General features: G+C 43.7%; 1 protein-coding gene across 6 annotated transcripts in view; it reads right to left on the bottom strand.

Annotated features, from left to right (window-relative positions):
* ANKS1A (ankyrin repeat and sterile alpha motif domain containing 1A) overlaps positions 1–22,704 on the bottom strand; it is a 180,965-nt gene that overhangs the window by 80,509 nt on the left and 77,752 nt on the right. For all 6 annotated transcript variants that reach the window (XM_040473255.1, XM_040473256.1, XM_040473257.1 and 3 more), the window contains 7 exons: positions 18,894–19,190; positions 18,024–18,099; positions 17,634–17,735; positions 17,426–17,527; positions 15,834–16,030; positions 11,730–11,822; positions 7,071–7,191 (listed from right to left, as the gene is read on the bottom strand). In XM_040473255.1, coding sequence (XP_040329189.1) covers positions 7,071–7,191; positions 11,730–11,822; positions 15,834–16,030; positions 17,426–17,527; positions 17,634–17,735; positions 18,024–18,099; positions 18,894–19,190 — 988 coding nt within the window. The remainder of the gene's footprint in view (positions 1–7,070; positions 7,192–11,729; positions 11,823–15,833; positions 16,031–17,425; positions 17,528–17,633; positions 17,736–18,023; positions 18,100–18,893; positions 19,191–22,704) is intronic.

The raw sequence follows: 22,704 nt of genomic DNA, 5'->3' as shown, positions 1-22,704 counted from the left end.
ACAACAGTTATTTTGGGGTTTTCATCACATTCAGCCTTGGCTTCTATGACACTGCATTATCCTGGTTATCTTCCTATGTTTCTTTACCCTTGTGCTTCTAAATATAAATTATATTCTTGACTTCTTCAATCGCTCTAGTTTTTCCCTCAGCAACTGATTATCTTTTATGTTAACCACCACCTCAACTTGGATGATCCCTGAATCTGCATTTCTAATCTTTCTATCTCTCTTGAACACTAGACCTACACTTCTAAGTTATTTATGGGGTATCTTTCCCAATATTCATTATCTTTAATATCCTTAACATATGTAAAACTGAACTTAACATCTTCCTTCAAACATGTCCCTCCTCAAGCCCCTATTTCTGTTAGGTGCACCATATTTTCCCAAATAACCAGGTTCAACACCTAAGAATCATCATGAATACCCCCTCTTCCTGATTCTTCCACATTTGATTGTAAGGTCCCGTTAATTCTACCTCCACAATACCTCCAACATCCATACCCTTCCTTCCTACCACTTCCTACTATTAGTTTAGAGCCTAATTTCCTTCAAGAGATTCCTTGAAGTCTCTTGACTTCAGGATATTCCTGCCTCTAGTCTCTCCCAACTGCAATCAAAGATTCCACAATTATAAATATGTAAAGCATGGCTTCAATCCTGCCCTCTTACTCGAAAAGCTTCAACAACACTGCACTATCTTTGTAATAATGACTGACATTTGAGATCCAATACTCTACACAACCAGTTCTTTGTTTGAGCCAAACTAGATTACTTACCATTCTCCAAACACGAGCTCTATCATCTCCTAACATTTTACTCTTGTTTATGCCACTCCCTCTGGCTGGAAGACCCTCTCCTTCCTCCTTACTTCTGCCTACTAAATAGAATTCTCTATTCTGGGGCTTAGCTCAAATGCTACTTCCTTCATAAAGTCTTCCTGATCTCCTGCACTAACATAATTTATCCATCTTTTGAATTCCAAAATTACTTTACACCAATCTATAAAAATTTAACATATTTTGCCCTTTCGTGTATTTTACGTATGCCTCACATATACATATGTATATAAACGGCCGTTGATACATTTTATGGAAGAAAATACAGATGTATATACCTCACAAGGCTTGGACTTGTTTTGCAATGGAAAGAAAAGCAAACTATTCCAACTCAGAAATAGAAATTGATAAGAGCAAGGCAGTTGTAACAGTAGGGCTTTTGGCAGAAGCTCCTCTAATGGAAGAAGGTGAGAGACGAGGAAGCTGCTAAAGATAAGGCTTAATTATTAAACTGTCTCATACACACATAAATATGTATATATACATATTTTGCATTTGGAAAAAGCATCCAAACTTACTCCTGGGAATCTACCATGAAAAGCTAGCATGGGCTTTCAGGTAAAGATGGTGGATTGAATACAGGTACCAACTTACTCTTCTTCCTGAAGTCTTACTAAACCAAATATAAAAATGGGACACAGATGGAAGCATACCTGAGAATCCCAAGCTGGCAAAGGGAAAAGCCAAGGCTTATACTATGAATTCTCTAAAGGCTCAGGAACTGGCAGCGCTTGGGACATGGGAGTAGAGGGGGAAGCTAAAATAATGTTTTCCTCCCCTCCAAGAGGATTAAGGTCTTCGTGCTCATGCACAAACTTCACTTAGATCTAAACGCATGGCTCTCAGGAATATTGACTTACTTCCATCTAAAAAACCTCAGAGTGCAGCTGCGTGCCAAAGAGTCCACATGTATCACTGTCTTCAGATAATCATTCATCACTGTCCTAAGCTAAGTAACCACTTCACCTAGACCTAAGCACTATCAGTGGATGCTGCAGAAAGCACCACAGAGAACAATGATTTTTAGAGCTCTTGGCTACTTTCCCACTTGCTATCAAACCTGGAAGGTTGTCCAGTTTCTCAGAACAGTATGTCCAGAGTGCCCAGTGGGCAAAGAGTTAAATGCTAAAGAGAAATAAATGACTATGCCACATGAAACTGGAAACATGCTCTCGTTGCTAGTTATGCTAGCCCTGAATAAGGATTTCAGAAGACTTCTATGTTGGAAATCACTTAAATAACAGAGGCATACCTAGCTGCATAAAACTACCATAAAACCATCTGGGCCTAGTGCCTTTGTAGAGGGATGAGTTTTCTGCTTCATTGGCTGCTTTCTACTTCTGTCAGTTTTTGTTATATCTACAGACATAAATGGTAATCTGCAACTACCAGATTATCATGCATACCTTGTCATCAAGATGCTTAGTCATCAAGCACTAAATGCTACTGGAAACCCCATCTCAACCAGTCATTGTGACGGACCATTAAGGGTCCCAGACAATTCATCCTAGGGGGATGGCAGCAACCTAACTAACCACAAAAATTTATTCCTAGAAATTCTCTTATTATTTAAAAATTCTCTAAATCTGTGCTTATATATGTGCTTTATACTATTCCTACATGTTGTGTTTTTTCCTCTTTTCTTGATCAGAATTGTCAGAGATCTTTAAAAAAAAAAGTTTTCATTGTAATGGTCGTCTATTTTTTTTAAACTTCTTTATTTCTACTTTTATTTTTTTCTTTAACTAACTGAAATGTAACACACATACCATGAAGTATGTGAAGTATACTATCTGCTTTTATCTTTATTCCTCTCTGTTACTTTCTTTTGGTTAAGTTTTAGTCTTTCTTTTTTTATAACAAATTGAAGAATATAAACTTTCTCCCGAGTATCACTTTGGCCAAATATTACCAGTATTTATATGAAATGTTTCTGGTACCGTTAATTGATTTCTAAGTAGAAAAATAAGAAAAAAAAAAGATAGGCCGCTCACAGACTATATAACACTAATGAACAAGATGCTCAATTTCACTAGATCACACAAAGGCCAAACGCAAAGGACACTTTTTTGGCTTACCATGGTGAAAAACATTCAAGAGTATTAATATCCCAAGTTGGCAAAGGAATGGGAAAGTGTGTGCTCATAAACAATCAAGCAGGGCAATTCAGCTCCACCAGTTAGATCTAGACAGGTACCTGCACTCTGGCTGCCTAATTCTACTTTCTATCAATGCCTTTTAAGAAATACTCTTATAAGCATGTAAGAGTATGTGTATAGAATGTCCACACCAGCTTAATTTATAACAGAGAAATACTGGAAGCAACATAAATATCCATCTACTAGAGAATGGAAAAATGAGCCGTGGGATATTTAACAACCATTAAAAAAGAATAAGGTAAGGCAGATCTTTAAGAACTAAAACAAAATTGTACCCATGATCTATAGACAAGGTAAATTAAAAACAAATAAACAAGTGTGTGCAAAACAGTTTGTAAAATACATTTTATGTTAAAAACAAACAAAACAATCTCACATAGTCACTTTTTTTTTTTTTTTTTTTTTTTAAATAAAGACAGAAAAGGACCTTAAGTTGACACTACACTTTCAAACTGTGGACATCTCCAGCAACTGTGAGTAGCCGAGAGGTGAGAAGACTTGACCGTTTTACTTGTATTCACTTCTATATTTTTTGAATTTTTTTTTCCTGTGAGCTAATACAAATACACTCTTAAAATGCAATGTAAACAATCTCCCATCCCATCCCTCATACTGTAGTTTCTTGAATTATAGTGAGGGCTGAAAGCTCTGGTAGTCTCATTAGCATGGCCTTTTGAGAACTGATGAATTAATTTCTAAAAGCTGCCTAAGATAAAGACCTTAGTGGAAAAGCAGAAAAGACTGACTATGTATTAATCCATGATCTAATCTGCAGACTTGCCTCACATTTACCAACTTTTGCAAGCATTGCTTCCAGGCTACAGAGAAACTGGCAGAGCCCATTTTCATATTTAATGCCTCAACTCCTTTGTCTGAAAGCTCTTTGAGTGATCCAAGCAGCTCGCCTGGAGGCAGGCACACCCCACAGGCTGTGGTTCAATTAAATCTGCTTCCCGCACCACCCACTCTTTTAACAGTTAGCCCAGTATTGCAGAACTAAAAGAAACCAAAGTAAAGGAGGAGATGGGAGGTCTTAAGTCCTCCGTGGCAGTTTCCTCCTTAACCTAGAGATCTCTCTTGAGTTGGGATAGAAAATTCCTGCATTTGGGGCACCTTGGTGTCTCAGTCAGTTGAGTGGTTGAGCGTCCAGCTCTTGGTTTTGGCTCACGGTTTCAAGAGTTCGAGCCCCGTGTTGGGCTCTGCACTGGCAGTGTGGAGCTTGACTGGGATTCTCTCTCTCTCTCCTTTTCTCTCTGCACCTCCCCACTCTCACTGTCTCTCTCTCAAATAAATACATAAACTTAAAAAAGAAAGAAAGAAAGAAAGAAAGAAAGAAAGAAAGAAAGAAAGAAAGAAAAGAAAAGAAAAGAAAAGAAAAGAAAAGAAAAGAAAAGAAAAGAAAAGAGAAAATTCTTGCATTTGTCAGCCAAGGAGACCAGTCCCCATTTATGAAGTCTGTCTGACTTTCTCATTTTCTTCCTTCCAAAGGCTGAGCAGCTATCTTATAGTTGGTCCAGATCAAGCCTCTGAAAGAGAGAAAGAATTATAATCTCCTTCCTCCTCGACACTAAAAATGCTTCCTTGAGAACCAGTTTGAAACAGAGCATTACATTAATTACTTGCTTTTTAAGGGTTAGTTTCAGTATGATTTATTATTAAACAGCTGAGAACTCATTGGTGCTCTACTCCACTTGCTCTATATGTTTTAATTAAAAACCCACCAATGTGATTAGAAGACTCAATACAGTTAAGATAGCTCCCCCAGATCGTTATATAGATTCAACACAACCCCAATAAAAATCCAGCAGGATGTTTTGTAGAAATGAACCAGCTCACTCTAAATTTTTGTATTGAAAGATAGAGGAACTAGAATATCTAAAACAATTCTGAGCAAGAATAACAACATGACAAAGGCAACAAGGATGGTCTTCAACACATCATGCTGAAATAACTGGATATCTATATGCAAAAAAATGAATTTTGAAGCATACCGCACACCATATTCAAAAATTAACTCAAAATGGGTCACAGATCTAAACGTATACCTAAACTTACAACATTTCTAGAAGAAAATATAGGAGAAAATAGTTGTGACCTTATCCACTTATCCACATTGAACTTCATCAAAAATGAGAGCCTCTGCTCTTTAAAAGACACTGTTAAGGGAATAAAGAGAAACCACAGACTAGGAGAAAATCATATATCTGATAAATAGTATGCAAAACATACAAAGAACTCTCACCACTCCATAAGAACACAAACAACCCCCCCCCCTTTTTTTAATGAGCAAGAGTTGAACAGACACTTCATTAGCCATATGGATGGCAAATAATCACATTAATAGGTGTTCACTTCACGAGTCATTAGGGGAATGCAAATTAGATCCATAATGAAATATCACTAGGCACCCTATTAGAAGGATATAATTCTGAAAACCTGACAATATTAAGTGCTGGGAGGAGACATAGCAACTGTAACTCCAATGGAAAACCAAAACGGAATAAGCACTCTGGAACACGGTGTGGCAGTTTCTTACCAAGTGCAGCACATAATTCAACTAGGACCCAGCAATTCCATTTCTAGTGTTTTCCCAAGAGAAATGAAACCGACATTCATACAAAAACTTGTATGCAAATGTTTATAGTAGTTTGATTTGTAATCGCCAAGGACTATACATGACGTAAATGCCTCTCAACTAGAGAATGCATAAACTGTGGTGCATCCATACAACGGAATACTACTTGGGAATGAAAAGTAACAAGTTACTGGTACACACAACAACACGGATGAATCTCGAGTGAAATTACGCTAAGTGAAAGGGGCCTGACTCAAAGGGTACATACTGCAGGCTTCCCATTTATAGGACATTCTGGAAAAGGCAAAATTCTTGGAACAGACATAAAAGTAGTGGTTGCCAGGGGTAAGGGAGGGGTGTGGGACTGGCTATAAAGGGACACAAGGGAGTTTCTGGTGTGATAAAGCCATTCTCTATCTTGAATGTGGTGGCAGTTATATAACTGTATTTGTCAGACTTCACGGAACTGTACACAAAAGGGGCAGTTTATTGTATTTAAATTATAACTTTTTTTTTTAAAGCTCCAAATGGAAACCATAAAAAAACAAAACAAAACAACCACTATAAAAATGACCACAAAGTCTCTGCATGCTGGAAGAGAAACCTCTTAAACAGGACCATTAAAAACAAGGTCTACCACATCATACACATACGCACATGTCCTCTTTGCCACCCCCTACCCTCTGACAGGCCCAGCAGAGGGCAGTTCCAAACAAACCATCGCAACCCCCATCCTTACCGGAAGCGTGACTGTCTTAGCACTGAAAGGAGGCACAAATAATACCCCACGAAGGACCTAGTACCTGAGAGCTATAAAGAGCTGGGAGAGGCCACAGAAGTTCCTTCCAACTGCAGGGGGAATGGCACTGCCCCTTCTTATTCTTCCTTAGAACGAGGCTGTCACACACTCTCCAGCAGTGCGCTCACCCCTGTCGTGACCGCGTTTACATCGTCTGCCTGGCTGTCCGTCCTGCGGCACTCACTCCCTCACGGAGGAGACGGAATTTTGCAGAGGCAATGAAAGTAGGCCAAGGCGACAGAGCACTCTAGTTACCGGGTGGCAGCCAATCACGGGCCCCTCCCCAGGAGCGTCTCACTGTGAGGTCAGGACTCAAAGCAGAGCCTGTGCCGTCAGCCTGCCCCCAAAGGGACTGACTTGTTGGGCTTGTTTTTCCACAGCCTTAACTTGAGGGTTTATGACTGGATACCCCAAATCAAGCTCCATTACTCTGCGGGCCATTTCTCCTTCCACAGTTCTTACCTGGTCTGACCTAACCACCTCCTTGCTTCGCGTGCTGAAGGGTGGTGAGCCAACTCTACCTAACACAGGGCATTGACAATGAAAGCTCATAATCAACACCCACCACCCCCAACTGCTATGACACCCAGCTCCCTCCTCCCAAGGAACATCATCCTCTCCTTCCACTCAGGATCACAAACTTTAAAAAACCCTTTCAAGGTTGTCTCTGATGGGAGCGGGGTGGGGTGGGGGTGTACCTTTTGGTCTTCCATCCACGGATACCAGCTTCTTTGTTTCTGCTGTTAACAAGAGCTCATAAGGATGCTCGTCCTCTTCCCTGGCTGCACTTCCCTGAATCCAGGGTCTCATGGCCAAGACCTAAGAGAGAAGACACCACAGAACGTCTCATGTGGGTGGCTAATACCAAGGCAGATTATGTTGAACAAATTCAAGATCCCTGGCTCCTTTTTCACCGGAGAGGAAGAAGGGGGGAGGGGGGGTGGGAAGAGAAGTAAATAACTCAGTGTCACGTGAAACCACAACTGCTTTTCTGGATATGCACCTGCACCTCAAATCTCAATGGCCTTTGATTAAAACACTCCCCTTTCCTTACCTCATTATATCCTTCAAAAAGCCATTAATAAAATCCAAGATCCTTCCTTCTCTTGCTTCTCCCATCATAACAGTATTCTGCATGGTCTCTTTGGGGTGGATAGTAGCTTCCAAGCCGTTTTTAGCTATGGTGCATCACAAAAGCCTCCTTCCCTCGACGATTCTTTCTTAATATGCACACATACTACCCCAAGGCTGGAATCCTTCCCACCTTCTCAGGAGGGAATCAAATGACTTGACTGACCCTGAATGACTGACCCTTACTAGAAACTAGAAACAAAGTGCTCTATTGGTCCTTCTCTATTTTTGTGAGCCTTTCTCTGCAGGTCCTGGGGGTTATGGGGAAGTTTCTCTCAAAAGCCGGCTTCCTACTGCATTTATGGTAATACAAGTTTAAACTAATTCCACCCATCTCTGTTCTGAAAAGAGTCAAGTGGCTAGGCAGTATGAATTTCAGTGCAGAAAAAGCAGCTCTGTCTATGGGGAAATCCCTGACCCAGGCAGCCAAGCGTCTCTGCTAAGAGAATTGGCCCAGCGCTGGCTCCTACACCTGCCAGGCGGGTCTAGGCAGCTGAGGGCCTTGTGGCCACAGCTGGTCATGGCACCCAAGGAGCCACACTTCCTCCTCACACTGAGCCAGAAACACCATCATCAGTGCTACAGTCACACTGAGAGAGGGAATGGAGATCCCTGATTTAGAGGACAATTCTGCCTCATCTGTCGTAAGAATCCAATGTGTTTCGTAGGCAAATTAAGAATAATCACGTATCAGCTATTGTGAGAGCAAGGCAAAGCACAAAATGTCCCCTTGAGCAGTTTGGCCAGAAGTGATATATTATGAACAGAGGGGTTCAGAGGGATTCCCACGTCTGCCTAACAAACAACGGTACCCTACGAATGTGACTCTTTGGCACATGCAGAAGCCTCTCCTTCAGGCATGTCCCACAGCTCACTGGAAATGAACCAGGTTTGTGATTCATCACGGTTTTGCTTCTTGGAGATATAGCTCACTGCGTTACGGCCTAATGAGACATCAATGATTCCAGGAGCCTCCAGACTAAATAAGAGACTGTGGCTCCTGCTTGTTAACAAGGCTGCCACTCTAAAGGCAGAATGATAGTCTCTTTCTGAAATTCTGCTAGGCACAGCAGGAACCTTCACTTACTGAAAGCCACCTGGAAGCTAAAAGCTATTTCATTACAATGAGCCATTTGCCTGTATTGCTTAATTCCTTTTGCCTCTTCGTGGGAACACAATTTAGGGAACAAAGAGGGACCATTAAGCAGTTCATACAGTGTCAACTTAATACCACAGGCTTTACAGACAGGAATTTGGGTTCTTCAGGTTTACACACCCACAGCTATCCCTGAGCTGGAGCCCTGGAAAGCTGAGTCTGTAAGTGTTCTGGACACAGCAAGAGCACTCATATAGCCGCAGGCATGCTTCTCTGAAAGGTAGTTGACAGCTTGGATGCCCAGCCCATACTATCCTTTCTTCTCAAGCAGGACAGCTGATTACTTCCATGTGGAAAATCAGGCCCACTGGACCCACGTTCACTCTGTGCCTGCTCCCGGGCATGACAACTAGAAGCAAAAACCCAGCAAGTGCTAGAGCTGGGAGGGACCCGAACCATTACAGTCACAGCTAGAGAGCACCCAGCCCCAGCTCTTTCATTCTGCAGATGCCCAAACCCAGTTTCCAGAGAGGTCTAGGGACTTGCCCAAAGTTACACAGAGAGCAACCAGCAGAGGCAGGACCATAAAATTCACTTCCCCTGGTTCTGGACCAAGATGGTCTCATTTTTCCTGAGAAGGATGACTTTCCATCCAATCTGGAACTCTTTCCTTCCTTCAGATATCTTGTGAGAGTCCCCTGCTCACATCCAGACAACTTCTACAGGGATCTCTTCCTTAGTCCTGGCTCCTGCCAGCTGTGGGATTAAAATCTCATAATAAAGCAATAGACTGCTTTTCTTGGAGCCTTCCTAACTCCCACTCAAGAAGTGGATTGTCACAGTGAATATGGCAGTAACTGATTTTCAACAGAAAAGATTCTGCTTTTTACTCAATTATTCCTTAATCTTTTCTCCCCTTTCTTCTAGGGCTGGCAATAAACCAAAGCCAAAAAGCTGCATTCTCTGTTACATGGAAAGCAACATTTTTGCTGCAGAGAGAAGCTACTACCAGTCAGCACCTAACTGTGACCAACTGAATGACCGGCCGGGGTGTGGGCAGTTTTCTGGGAAGGGATACCATAGCAGCTGCAACTTCCCATGAAGGTTTCACACATCTGAACATAGAGAAGATCATGGTCAGTCTGATGTAGCTGGCAGCCCATTTGGTGGGGCAAAAACATCTCAACGCGTGTGTGCACGTGCATGTGTATGTGTTTAATTTCTTGAAGCCAGTTTCATGACCTGGTAGTTAATCTGATAAGCTCTTCTGGAGCCAGCTACACTCCGCTTCCCTCCAAGGTTTCTATGGGTCATCTCACAGTGACGAGCCTCAGGAACAGGACACAAACACTGAAGCAGATTGCCTGCCAAACAGAAGTCTAAACTATGATGAGCCAGCGCCTCCTAGGATATGAGATGTAGGGTAGTAAAGTTTTGGCGGTATAAGAAATAAAGATAGTGAAGATTAGAGTCCACTTTTGGAGAACATCTATTCATTCACACGACAAACAGAATCTGCCTTGATCGTCGCAAGGATAATGGCCCATATCACATCACCTCTGTATTTAGGTACTTAAAATCACTAAGTAAGCGAAGCCAGGGTTCTCATGGTCTTCTAACTTCTGACTGTCGTGGTCCAACTGCCCCAGAATTCCAGACTATTCAGAAGCAAGTCCTAGAAGTATCTCAGAGTCTCCCACCCAGGAGAGAAATGGAGATTTCTCCCCCTATCTCTTGAAACCGTTATTGACAAATTATACGCTCTAAAAAGCCCTGGGAGAATAGAAAGTCCTTGTTATCTAATATTTGTTTAAGAGCCTTGCTCTTATCCTTGGGTATTAGGAATTTTAATCCAAGTCCTTGTTAAAGAGGTGGCATAAGGCATTCATAGAGACCTAGCCCCAACTGAATATGCTCCATATTACCAGGTTTTCCCTTATAAAAGGAGAGTAATGAAGCAAATCTCTACATAAAAACATGCAGGGATTTGTTCCATGCATTTCTATCTTCTAGCAATGTATTATTACCCTAGAGGCTGTAATTCTAGAGACCTCTTACTTGAAACATGATAATAAGCATTTTGTAATTAAGGGATAGAAAAAAACAAGGACAGAATTTATACCTAGCATAAAAATCTTCCCCTATTTCCAACACTGACTTTTACATTCTTAAAAGTGCTTCCTTGTGTTTATACATTTTGTGAAACTAAAGCCATCCTTCTGCTTCCATGTGCTCGTATTAGATAAAAAAACCTGTCTCACAGGATGGTCTGTGGCAGTACAATAAAAAAGTTAACTCTGACTTCTAGCGATAAAGTAATGAGACTTAACTGACTAGTTTATATTACCTGATTTTTAAATGAAAGAACTACAGGGTATTGAACAAGCTATAAAATAACAAAATTACATAATACTTTGAATCAGTGGTGAATAAACATGGTCTCTGAATGGTGGCATGTATTAAAGGGACATTCTGAAAATGAAAGATCATGGAAAATATGATTTTCTTCATATAACTAACCCCATGAGAAGGTACAACTATTTGCCTCACGATAAGATTTCTTTTTTAAAAAGGTGGACTAGTCTTCTCAAATAACCTTCTTTCTTTGATTCCTCCCACCTCCATGAATCTTACTTCTCTTCTAATTGAGCCTTTATGACATTGCCCATGTTTGTCCTGGTGGATTCTTCATGTGAAATGAAGAAGGAAAATGTGAAAACAGAAAGACGACTTTTGGGGCAGAGTCACCAAAGCTTGCTAATATGACGCAGTCTACAGACAGTGATTAGGGGCAAAGTCTACGTTTTGGATCAAAAGATGACACAGGTACGAAAGCAGAAAGGCAAACTGTGTAGATACTGGAGCCAGGAGAACTGTGCGTGGTTTACTTTCAATGTGCAAGGCAGATGGGTAACTGGCCCGTCTGCCAGACAGCTCCATTAAAATTCTTTGCTTACTACTTAAGTGAGTTTGAAAGATCTTGTTCCAGATTACTGATGTGCACAATACAAATGTACTAATCCAAAGGGGCGCTAAGAGAATGAGAAAGCAGAGTCTTCTTTAAGCACACACTGATGGACCTTCCGAAACCTCGTGCTTCAGTGATGGCAATAAACCCTCAACCCTCTACCTCAGAAGCTGTCAATGGAAAATACTTCTTATCTATACGGTCTTCCTCCTCTTCATCAGGTGGTGGCTTTGCTGGAGGCGGTGGACGTTCCCTCTGCAGAAGAGAAAAAGTAAGTATTTCATGATCTCTTTTTTCAAGTACCTAACTTGTTGATTTATTCTTACCTTAGCCCTTGGAAATGAAAAAGAATAATGTAAAGAACTCCCCCGAGAGACTAAACTTAAGGATCAGTATTTAAACAGATAGCTTAGTCTTTGCACGTGCACACACACCCCACCCCCAGCACAAAATTCAGTCAGCACACTCCTTACTTTTTGATGTCTGTAGCAGAGATTATACACTTTTTTCATATTCTAGACCACAGTGAGAAATATCAGCACCGAAACCACACAACTGCCTAGCCAGAAAATGTCCTTCATAATACTAATAAAACTCTAGCCTAGGAAAACCAGTCAGCTGTCAGTCTATGTCAAAAAGAGGAAATAGTAAATCCAGAGAATCACCTTGTCAATGAGTTCTAACAAACCAAAGCTACCAAGGAAGTAATGAGGAAAGGAATCAAGGACAAAAACACCAATTCCTGCTCAAACTTTAATGCTACCCCCAATCTTTGGTTTATTCCCCAAAGCTCTGAACTGGTCTCTTATCCTTGGTCACCTCCTTCAATGATTACTATTATGTATCATTAGTATATGGAAACTTTATTTCTTTTTAAATTTTTTTTTTACTTAGAGAGAGAGAGAGAGAAAGAGCTGGGGGAGGGAGGGCGTGTGTACACACAGGAGAGATGCAGAGGGCGAGGGAGACAGAGAGGGAGAGGGAGAGGCCCGGCATGGAGCCTGACACAGGGCTCTATCTCACAACCAGAGATGATAACCTGAGCTGAAATCAAGAGTCGGATACTTTAACTGACTGAGCCACCCTGGCACCCCTGAAAACCCGATTTCATCTCAGCGCATTTAAAAAAGGAATATTTGTCAGTTACCTGTCCTAGAGCAAGGATTGGCAAGCTCCTTCTTAAAGGGCCTGACGGTAAATATTTTAGGCTTTCCAGTCAACCCTGCCATCGCAGTACAAAAGTAGCCATAGAAAACATGTAACAGAATGTGGCTGTGTTCCAATAAACCTTTATTCACAAAAATGGGCAGCTATGTGTGGGCCGTACTTTGCCAATCCCTACCCTAGAGCAAGAAACAGCCTGAAGCAGGGATCAGTTAGGTCGAGGGTAGACAATTTCAGAAACACATGCAATCTTTGGTGACAGAAAGCTGAAGAGAGGTTCGCCATTGTACCTGCAGTTACTGTCAGCATCGTTTATAGTGCAAAGTCCTAATCATGTTTCATAACCAACATTCCTACAGGGAAAGGAGTGGGAACCTGAAATGGGAACTGGCTTGCAGGCTCATTCCCTGGCTTGTACGTTAGTTCACTGTGTTGCTAGAACAGCAGTATTTTTTAAAAGTCAGAGTGGAGGCACATGCTGAATTACAGGAGAGTCTCAGAGAAGTCTGCACGATGTCTCCCACGTCTCAGGAGCCGCCAGGGTCAGTTAGCATTTGGCATCCATGATCTCTCTCCGTTAAAATGTGCTTCAGCACTTGGTATTCTACCTTCATAAATCAGTCATTCCTACAGTCCCTGGAACCAGATGGATGCCCAACGGCAACAACTTCAAAACAGGTTCGTATTTTCAAGCCAAACAAAGCTTTGAGATGAGATTTCCCACTGAGTCCTGCTTTCCCCACCCGTCTTTACTCCAGAAGTGCAGAAACAACCTTGGTCCCTTCCACGTGCCACCTTGTAGGGAGGGGAACAGCAAAAGGAGCAGGCCTGTAATCTACACCAATTATCCAACCTTGGGACAAAAATACCCGTGGAAAAACAAAATGATACACAACAACGACCAAAAGGACCCATCCTAGAGCCCTTCTCAAGACTAGAGGAGCCTAGAAAGGACGATACGAACACCTCTTGCACAAGAAGTGGTCACCAGGGACACTGGAAGAAAAGAGAGGGAGCAGCCTCTTTTTTCTAACGTGAAAACTTTGGCCCAGGGACCTGTAAGTACAGAGCTGATTTACACACCATCCACTGCATGTGTAAGATGCAGAACAGTCCCTTGGCCACAGTTAATTACCAAGGGCCAGGAAGGTAGTGGCACAGTCACCACATACTCAAGGAAAAATGGCAAAGCATGCACTCCAAGAGGCATCAGTTTCTACTTAGCAAGACCATCGATGGATACATTCCTAGAGTGGGATGGAACAAAGAGACTATAAATCAGTGGCTAAGCCCGCAGGAACTTGGTTATTCAAAGCTTTCTTCCCTAACCCTGTGTTCTTCTTGTAAAGCCTCTAGCTCCCTCTAATGGGCATCACCTGTAAGTGCCACAAAGCAATGCCTTCCTCCACAGGTGGATTTGCTTAATTCCTTGTACCTAAGGCGAAAGTGAGACCAACCAGCTCTGTCTACAGAAGCACCATGCCAGAGGTGCTTGGCATATGTGTGTGCTCCCACCATTCACAAGGAGTTGAATTAGCCCTTGATAATACCTACTACTCTGGTGGGCTACCACAAGACTGGTGGGCTTTTCCAAAATCCAAGCAGAAACGCTGGGACTATTCTAGGACCACTCTAGGAGCCTAATGAAAAAGACACTTAGAAGCATCAGGCCCATTCCCAGGGAACATCTGAAAAACCCAAAGAGCACCTAGGAGCCAAAGGCTCATCAAAATGGTCATAAGGCAAATTTACACCAAAAGGGAAAAGTCAGCCTCTCCAACAGGAAGAAATGATATACACCTGGAAATATGCCCCAAGCTGGGAATCACTGGGATTCTATTAGAGCAATGGCCAGTTTAGTAAAAGTGCGGTGCTCAAAACCTCAAATTATTGTGCCTGGCCATGTAGGAAGGAAGTTCCCATGGGACTGCTGATTGAGGCTTGGGCTCAGAGGAAAACTGTGACGGAGAAAAAGGTAATAAAAAAATTTTTTTGGGGGGGCGCCTGGGTGGCGCAGTCGGTTAAGCGTCCGACTTCAGCCAGGTCACGATCTCGCGGTCCGTGAGTTCGAGCCCCGCGTCAGGCTCTGGGCTGATGGCTCAGAGCCTGGAGCCTGTTTCCGATTCTGTGTCTCCCGCTCTCTCTGCCACCCCCACCCCCCCCCCCCCCCCCGCTATGTTCGGCCTCTCTCTGTCCCAAAAAAAATAAATAAACGTTGAAAAAAAAATTAAAAAAAAAATTTTTTTTTAAGAGACAGAGAGAGAGAGAGAGAGAGAGCGAGCGAGCAAGCAGGGGGAGGGTGGCCAGGGTGGGGTGGGGTGGGGAGAGAGAGAGAATAAGATTCTCAAGCAGGCTCCACACTCAGCATGGAGCCCGACATGGGGTTCAATCCCAAGACCCTGGGATCATGACTTGAGCCGAAATCACGAGGTGGACACTCAACCAACTGAGCCACCCAGGTGCCCCAGAATAAAAAGTCTTGAGAACAATGTACAAGAGTGGAAGCAGAAGTACCAGAGAAAGAAGCAGTAAGATGGCAAGGTGGACCTTGAGAAGAAAAGGCTGGGACAAATAGGAATGTCACATACTAACATATGTGATATCTGATTAAGTCTTGCTACAACCCTGCTGAGTGCAGAATCTGTCCAGGTCCAAATGGATAACGTGTCGATGGCAAATGGACGGTGGGAATGCACTCAGGGCAGGCAACAGCTTACTTCAGTGAGCTCTTTCACTGTGGAACTGCTCTCCAGAGAGAAAAGTAACAATATAGAGCAAAGACGCCGGGGACAGAAGCAGCAGTAGGCTATGCGGAAATAAAATGCTTCTAAGGCCAAAATGTGCTCTAAGGCCAAAAACTAATAGAATGATGCAAACATGTTACACGGAAAACCAAAATTCTACCTCAAGGCGATCTGTATAGTTAACCACACTAAGCAAAAGGAAGATGTGGCCAAGCCCGAGGAGAACAGGGGAGCAGGATGCAGGCCTCTGCCAAGGGAGCCGGCACTAGGGGCACCCTCCCTCTCCCCACGCCCCACCGAAGCACAGGAGGCCGACAACACAGCGCCCGTCTCGTTGCGGGGGCCCCGGGCCACATACAGGCCTCACTCCAGCAGCTTTCACTCCTGCTGCCTCGGCCTCCTTGCTCATGGAGTCCCGGTCAGACGATCGCCCACTGGCCATGCTGTCCAACGAATGGCAGGAGACAGCATTGTAGAGCGCCTCGTAGGGACCCTCCTCTTCAGCGTTTGTGTCAAAATCAATGATCAGTTCGGTCACTGCTTTCTCCACGTCACCTGAACAGGTTAGAGAGCAAGAGTCAATGGACGAGGGCACAATCTCAGATTTCCAACCACTACAACCACCCGGAGCCCCTCATCAACCTGAACTTGACAAACAATAACCAAAAGCAGAAAACTACTTTGCTCCACGGACAGAAGAGAAGCATGACAGTGTGTGTTAGAAAAGGGTCTCCTTGAGTTTCAGTTGCTCTTTATACCCTGACACTTACAAGAGACTTTTCTCTAATTCAACACGGCAAATCCTTGACATCTATGAGAGACACCTCTCAAGACCTTTATAAATTCCCAGAACCTCAATACCGTGATAGAATAAACTTAAACCATAAAATGTAGCAAAGTGTAACTGGAAACTTAAGTAATCCTTTAAATTCTTAATAGAAACCTCCCTGTGCTCAAGCAAAATAGAGGACCGTGAAGCCTTTCTGACACGGAGGCACTGTGCAAGGTTAAACTCACTCACCAGAGAACTACAAACCTCAGAGTACCTGGGATCTAAATTTGTGACTCTGAAAAATCACCTACTGTTATGGACCAGCGATCTCTGGGTCTCTGGCAAATAGTCAAATTGTAATCGTAAAATCCTTGAAGGCCAAGAGCTTAGTGAACTCCTAATCCCATTACTAGTGGATTATGAGGTCAAGAAACCAAGTGGGGGTGGTGGTGGAGGTGGGGGTAGCAAGGACTCCACAGTAGAGACAGGCTGAGCACCCTTTAACCTTATACCTCTGCTCTCCTCTGAAAAATCCCTTTCCCTTTTCAGTGTGTGGCTTTGTTCCGTTCCTCCAGCCTCCTGGCTTTCTTTACTGTGCTTGTATCTGAGGGAAGGTGTCAATCAGTACTTTGTCCTTCTCACTCATCACACCTAGGACCCAAAAGGCTGCTCAGTAAATCTGAGGAGGTGGATTGTAGCTAACGACGGAGAGGCTGGACTGTCTAGGGAGTGCCCACACCACATTTGTTGGCCAAGTGACATATTACCAAAATCTGCCGCGTCCACATCTACCAACCAGTTGATACTCGTTCAATATTTAACGTGGGCCAACTATGCTCAAAGCATGACAGTGTGTGTTAGAAAAGGGTTTCCGTGAGTTGTGAATTCACCTGGAGATCAAACCACCTACAACACATCCCAGAAGAGACCTCACAGAGCCAAGTGTAAAAGTGGAGAATCAAATAAAGTAGGAAAGAAGAGGTCCAAAGTCAAAGGCCTAAGCTATGTCCAGTAAAAGTTCATATACTAGCTGGAAAACAAGACATTTGGATACGAGCTTATTAAGTGCTCCCAACCCCCTGAAATTATTACTTAAATGAAGATGCTTTCATTTTACCAAAGCCCATTCAACTCTTCAAGCCGAGAGCACCTGCGCTGGCAGAGAAAAGCCACCTTACCCTGAGATTTCTGGGGTATGGAGTCCATACTGGAGATGACAGGTCCCTGGGATGTGGGGGTTCTATCTGCCTCTTTTGCGCTTCTTTTTCCAGTCATGTGATCTACACGGGAAGACAAAAAAAAAAAAAAAAAAGCTGCACCAAATACAAATGCTGTGGTTTGGCCAGTGTGTGCCCTGGTCGCCCCAACAGGCAGATGAACTGATACCTTCAATCAGTGCTGCTATCTGCTGGCTCTTTTGAGAAGGCAGTTCCCGGACGGTGTCTAGGGCAGTCAGTCCACGGTTATCTTTTATGTTGACATCAATTCCTAGAAAGGCATACCAGGTGGACCAGGGGAGTGAGCAGTTTCAAGTCAGCCTCAAAGAAGGTCAAATTCCAGGACACCCAATGCCCCGAGTAGCATGATCAACATTTTTCGTCCAAAGCTATTTAATCCAGCTATCCAAGAACACTTCGTACACTTGCAATCAATCAGTGGAGACAGACATACATTGGGTTTGAGTGCAGCCAGCAAAAATCCCCCTCTGGGGAGGCTACGGAGAAACGACCCCAACCCTGGCATGCTGTGTAAACAAGAGCGCTGCCGACCTCTCACCTGCAGCCAGCAGGATTTGCACCACATCGGTCTTGCCAAACAAAGCAGCCTCATGCAAAGCACTGCCCTTCTCCGTCTGGAAAGCAAACGAGAGCGCAGAGCAGCATGTCGTCAGAACAGTGACCCAGGTTTGGCGTGGCTCCACACGACAAACGGGACATGGACAAGAAGGGACGGGAAAATAAAATAAACCACACAAAGTTCTCTGTCATTATCTTTCCCACTTTTCTTGTCTGGATTCCGAAACCACAATCGTGGCCCATATGCAAAGTGTATCTGAAGTGCCACCATCAGGCCACACGTAAATAACTGCACAGCGACTCTTGGAGCCACCTATTGGTGAAATTCCTCAAAAGTCCACCTTCCCGGGTGGAAGGGATAATGAGAAGAAAAGTACATGGGGCAAAAAAACCACCTTAACTTCACACGTGGTTTGGTCAACGTGAAGCCTAAGGAACAGCCATTCAACCGAATGGAGAAAGCTAACACCACAGGGAAATGCTAAGTCTCCCGTTGGCAAGATCAAGTTGATGGGACTTTGCAGGAGGCAAGCGCTGGCAGTGGGAACACCTGTACAGGAAGATAATGAAATTTTTCTGATTTTCAGAGAGAGTCCACAAGCACATCTTTTCAGGGCATAATGACGAGATATTACCCCTGAAAAGAAAAAAAAAAAAAAAAAAAAAAAGATACCAGACTCACTTGAGGAGTCTGTCTCTGAAGTGTCACATCAGAATGAGTCAACAAATGGAAGCATCTGACACGTGGGGTGAAACGTGCTAAATAAGAACACAGCCCAGCAGCATGGTACTTGTGCCTTTTCCAAAATGACTAGGTCCCCTGGGCCCGGGGGTATGTCCGCCCCGCTACCTGGTAGTTGCTATCCATGCCGGCGTCCAGGAGGACCTGGACCACGGCTTTGTGGCCGTTCCTTGCTGCCAAGTGCAGGGGGGTGTGCTTCTTAGTGTTGCAGCTCAAGAGGTTGGGGTGCGCGTTCAGGAGCATCTTCACCACCTCCAGTCTCCCGTACAGCGCCGCCAGGTCCAGCGGTGTCTCAAATTTGTTGTTGCGCATGGTGGGGTCTGTTAGCTCCTCTAAGAGGACCTTCACCACCTCCGTGTGGCCGTACTGCGCTGCACAATGCAGGGCCGTCTCGTTGTCGTTGTTCTAAAGAGTTAACAAGCAGATCACATCAGAAAGGTAACTGGCTGACTGGCATACGACTGGGGCAATCACACGTAAAACCACTGAAGTTTAAATGAGAAAAACAGCAGCAATATTTGGGGACTATTAGGTGTCAGTCAGAACCCAGACGTACTCCCCAGCCAACAAGCCCGGCCGCTCCAATCAGCCACGTTGTGCCCCGGTGACTGCCAGAGGGGAGCTGTCACCTGCTCACGCGTACAGCCTCCTCGTGTGTGCCATGAAGGAGGGGTCTACAGATTGGAAGGAGAGTGAACTAGGGCGTGTGGAGGGCCTCGGGCAGATGCCCTGGCGCCCGTGAATACCAACCATATCACTGCCATTGACTCATTCTAAACTTCAACTGGTTTTACAGTTTATGTTCAGTCAACCCTGTAGTTCGGATTCTGGATTCGTTGATATCCACTGCCTTACAAACAAGCTTTTTTGGAAGAGCTTGTCATCTGCATAGCTCCTTGCATGCAAATCAACCAGCCAACGATCACAGTAACAGAGCAGAGCACCAAAAATCACTCTCAAGGTATCAGCCAACAGCCATTTCCAGGGGAGGGAGGCACTTGAGCTCAGTCCCAGAGGAACATGGGGCCCGATGTCGCCCTGTGCCTGTGCCTACTCCAGGAGCCTGCACCAATCAAAGCATGCGGAATCTACAGTGCAGGGAAGTATTTCTCATGTCAGAAAGATTCAATCAGGCCCCGGAATATTTTGTGAGAGGTGCAAAATATTCAAAGTTGTAACATGGCCGTCCAAACTCACAACCCCCATGGTCCTTTAATGCCAATTTTGTGTCAAACTAAAGGTAGAACCTGGGATGAAACGGGAGAAGTCTGTGCTTCATCGATCAGGAGAAGCAAAATGTTAATCATTCCAATTGTGCTTTTTCTTTTACCACTACTGACAATATATAAGTAGAGCGGGAATAAAGTAATTTCCGTGACCTCTCCTTTTTTAGATGCACTAATAAAATAATTCTCCCACAAGATTTTGAGATTCCTAAATTTATCCAGGAGGCTGCTGCCACCTTAGGGAAACAAAGCTTATGAGGTGGGTGTCCAGTAAGTCAATATTGTGCACCTTTCAGTGATCAAAAGGTAAAAACGAAATGTTTCCACAACTTCTTTAATTCTATTAATTACATTAAAAGTAACAGACCAGGAGTTACCCAAACACGCATGCAATTCCATCTGCTTTTGATCTGGCATTTGACTGCATCATTTTTTCCAGCTACGCCAAGTGTACCAGAAAGATCCAGAGGTGCTGGGACTGAGGCCCCAAAGGGCCAGAATGATAGCAAAGAAAAATTTTTTAATGCAATAAGGACAGATAAGGTGATAGCAGGAGGCACATGCAAAGATAAATGCACACAGATAAACAGAAGAAGCAGCACTGAGCTCAAACACGGCTCAAGGAGATTAGCAGCTGAGTGCAGACAGCCTTCACTGGCCACAGGACACAGCCCGTTAGCAATGGTCTCCTGTGATATAACTGCGCCCAAGGGGCAGATTCCACGTCAACCTAAAAGTCTGGAGGGAAGGGGAAAGCGGGCAGACAGCCCATCTTTGGGGTTCCTGGTGACAACCGGTCACTAAGACACCCCATTTGGAGTGCCCGTTTCCGACTGAGCGTGAGGCCCTGAGCCAACTTAGAGCTGTCGCTTCACTTTCTCAGGATGAAAGGCAGCTACATCTACAAAATGCACAGGAGCTTTCTTTTCAGTGGTTCCAGAGCAGAGTGGCAACCCAAAGAAGCTTTAGGAGGATTCGCAGGGTTTTACATCTCAAGATTACCATGACAGCAGGGCCAAGAAAGTCCGCTTATTCTTATTAAAACTCCAATCCAGAAAAATGTGTTTACTCTGAAGCAGACACTGCTGTCTCTTTTACATCCAAGTTGTCTCCCAACAAGCAGAATAATCTGTCCTCAATTTTGTAAAGAGTATGCCATTAGAGCCTGAAGAACTCTAAGATTCTAAACTATCCAGCAGGAGGAAAAAAGAAAATCTGTTTGTTTGTTTTTTTTTCAATTTTTTTTCGCTAGCGCTAAGGCAGCTACCACAAAGCTGCCTTACTGAAAGCAAGGTCTTGATCACTACCAAGCAAATTTCCTGCCTCTGTTAAAAATGGCCTAACCACATCTCTGCACAGTGTCATACTCAAATTCACACTGTAGAAAGCATCTTACTCATGCCTCAGTCTTGCCCGACACGGTCTGGTAACCATAATGCTCTTCAAGTCTGTGGTTACCCCATCTCTTGACTAGTGAACACAGGCCATCACAATGAGCTCTTCCTACCGTTTCCCTTTTGAGCCCAACAACTTTCAGGGCTGAAAGTCATTAAGTGTTGATTCATGGACCCCTAAGAAAGGGAGGGATTCCAAAGGAGAGCACAGACTCCTAAAGACCTGGAATCCTTCTCTTTCACACTTGGAGCATCTCACACACTCAAGAGTTCCCAGAATCCTGTTACTATGTATTTGGACTGAGAAAGGAGACTAAGATCAAACACCCCAATTTTCCCCCAAAGTCTTTGCACAAACTCTCCATTCCTGCCCATCTTGAGACTCATTCTCATTTCCCCTTGCTATACTCAGTATCTCTAAGAAAAAAGATCCCAATACCCTTTACCTATGGAGACCCCGTTTAATGTATAAATCCACTATATTTATGTGCCATCTACATAACATACACATAAACTACAAGCAGCAGAAAACTATATAGAAACATTTCCATGGCTTTTCTCCTCTTGAACTATTCCAAGCCATCACTTCCCAGTGCTTAGACTACAGCCCAACTGTACTCTTGTCCATGGTTGATAGATACTTAAGTTAGAAACACCTAAGCTTCAGCTCTCCATAGCAACTATGGTATAGGTCCCAGAAATAGACCAAAATTGGAACAGAAGGACAAACTGAGCCTACTGAGATTTAGAAGACACAGGACAAACATGAGAATTGAGTCCTCATGGAAGAAGAGCTAGGTTTACTCTGTAGTGCTCTGGAAGGCAGAACTCTGACAGACGGATGGAAGGTTTAGGAAGACAGTTATCAGCCAAGCATAAGAAACCAAACATCAGTGGCATCCAAAAAGAGGCAGCCAAGTAGTAAGTCTGTTACCAAGAGAAACATACAAACAAACAAATAAAACAAGGGGTAGATGACTCATCTTTCAGGTGAGAGAAAAGGATTTCTGCTCTGGATGGCAAGTTGGCCTAGATCAGGGCTTCTCCAACTGGCTTCGTTCTGGAATTACATGGGAGCTTAGAAGTAACTAAGTCCCACCCCAGACTTGCCAAGGTAGCACCTCGGAGGGTAAAGCCGAGGAAACTATTATTAAAAAGCTTACCAACCTAGCAGGTGGCAACTTGACCAAGCAATCATCTATCATCATAAAAAGTGAGATAAACTGACACCATGCGCCTTGTGACGTGAAGCACTACAAAGGAAAGAATATAACATCACTCCTGTGGCATTCCTGCTAA

This window comes from Herpailurus yagouaroundi, unplaced genomic scaffold (genome assembly GCF_014898765.1).
Source record: "Herpailurus yagouaroundi ecotype Mexico unplaced genomic scaffold, PumYag 139, whole genome shotgun sequence".
Taxonomy (NCBI): Eukaryota; Metazoa; Chordata; class Mammalia; order Carnivora; family Felidae; genus Herpailurus; species Herpailurus yagouaroundi.
Note: the sequence above shows the minus strand (reverse complement) of the source record. Positions and strands in the feature narration are given on the sequence as shown.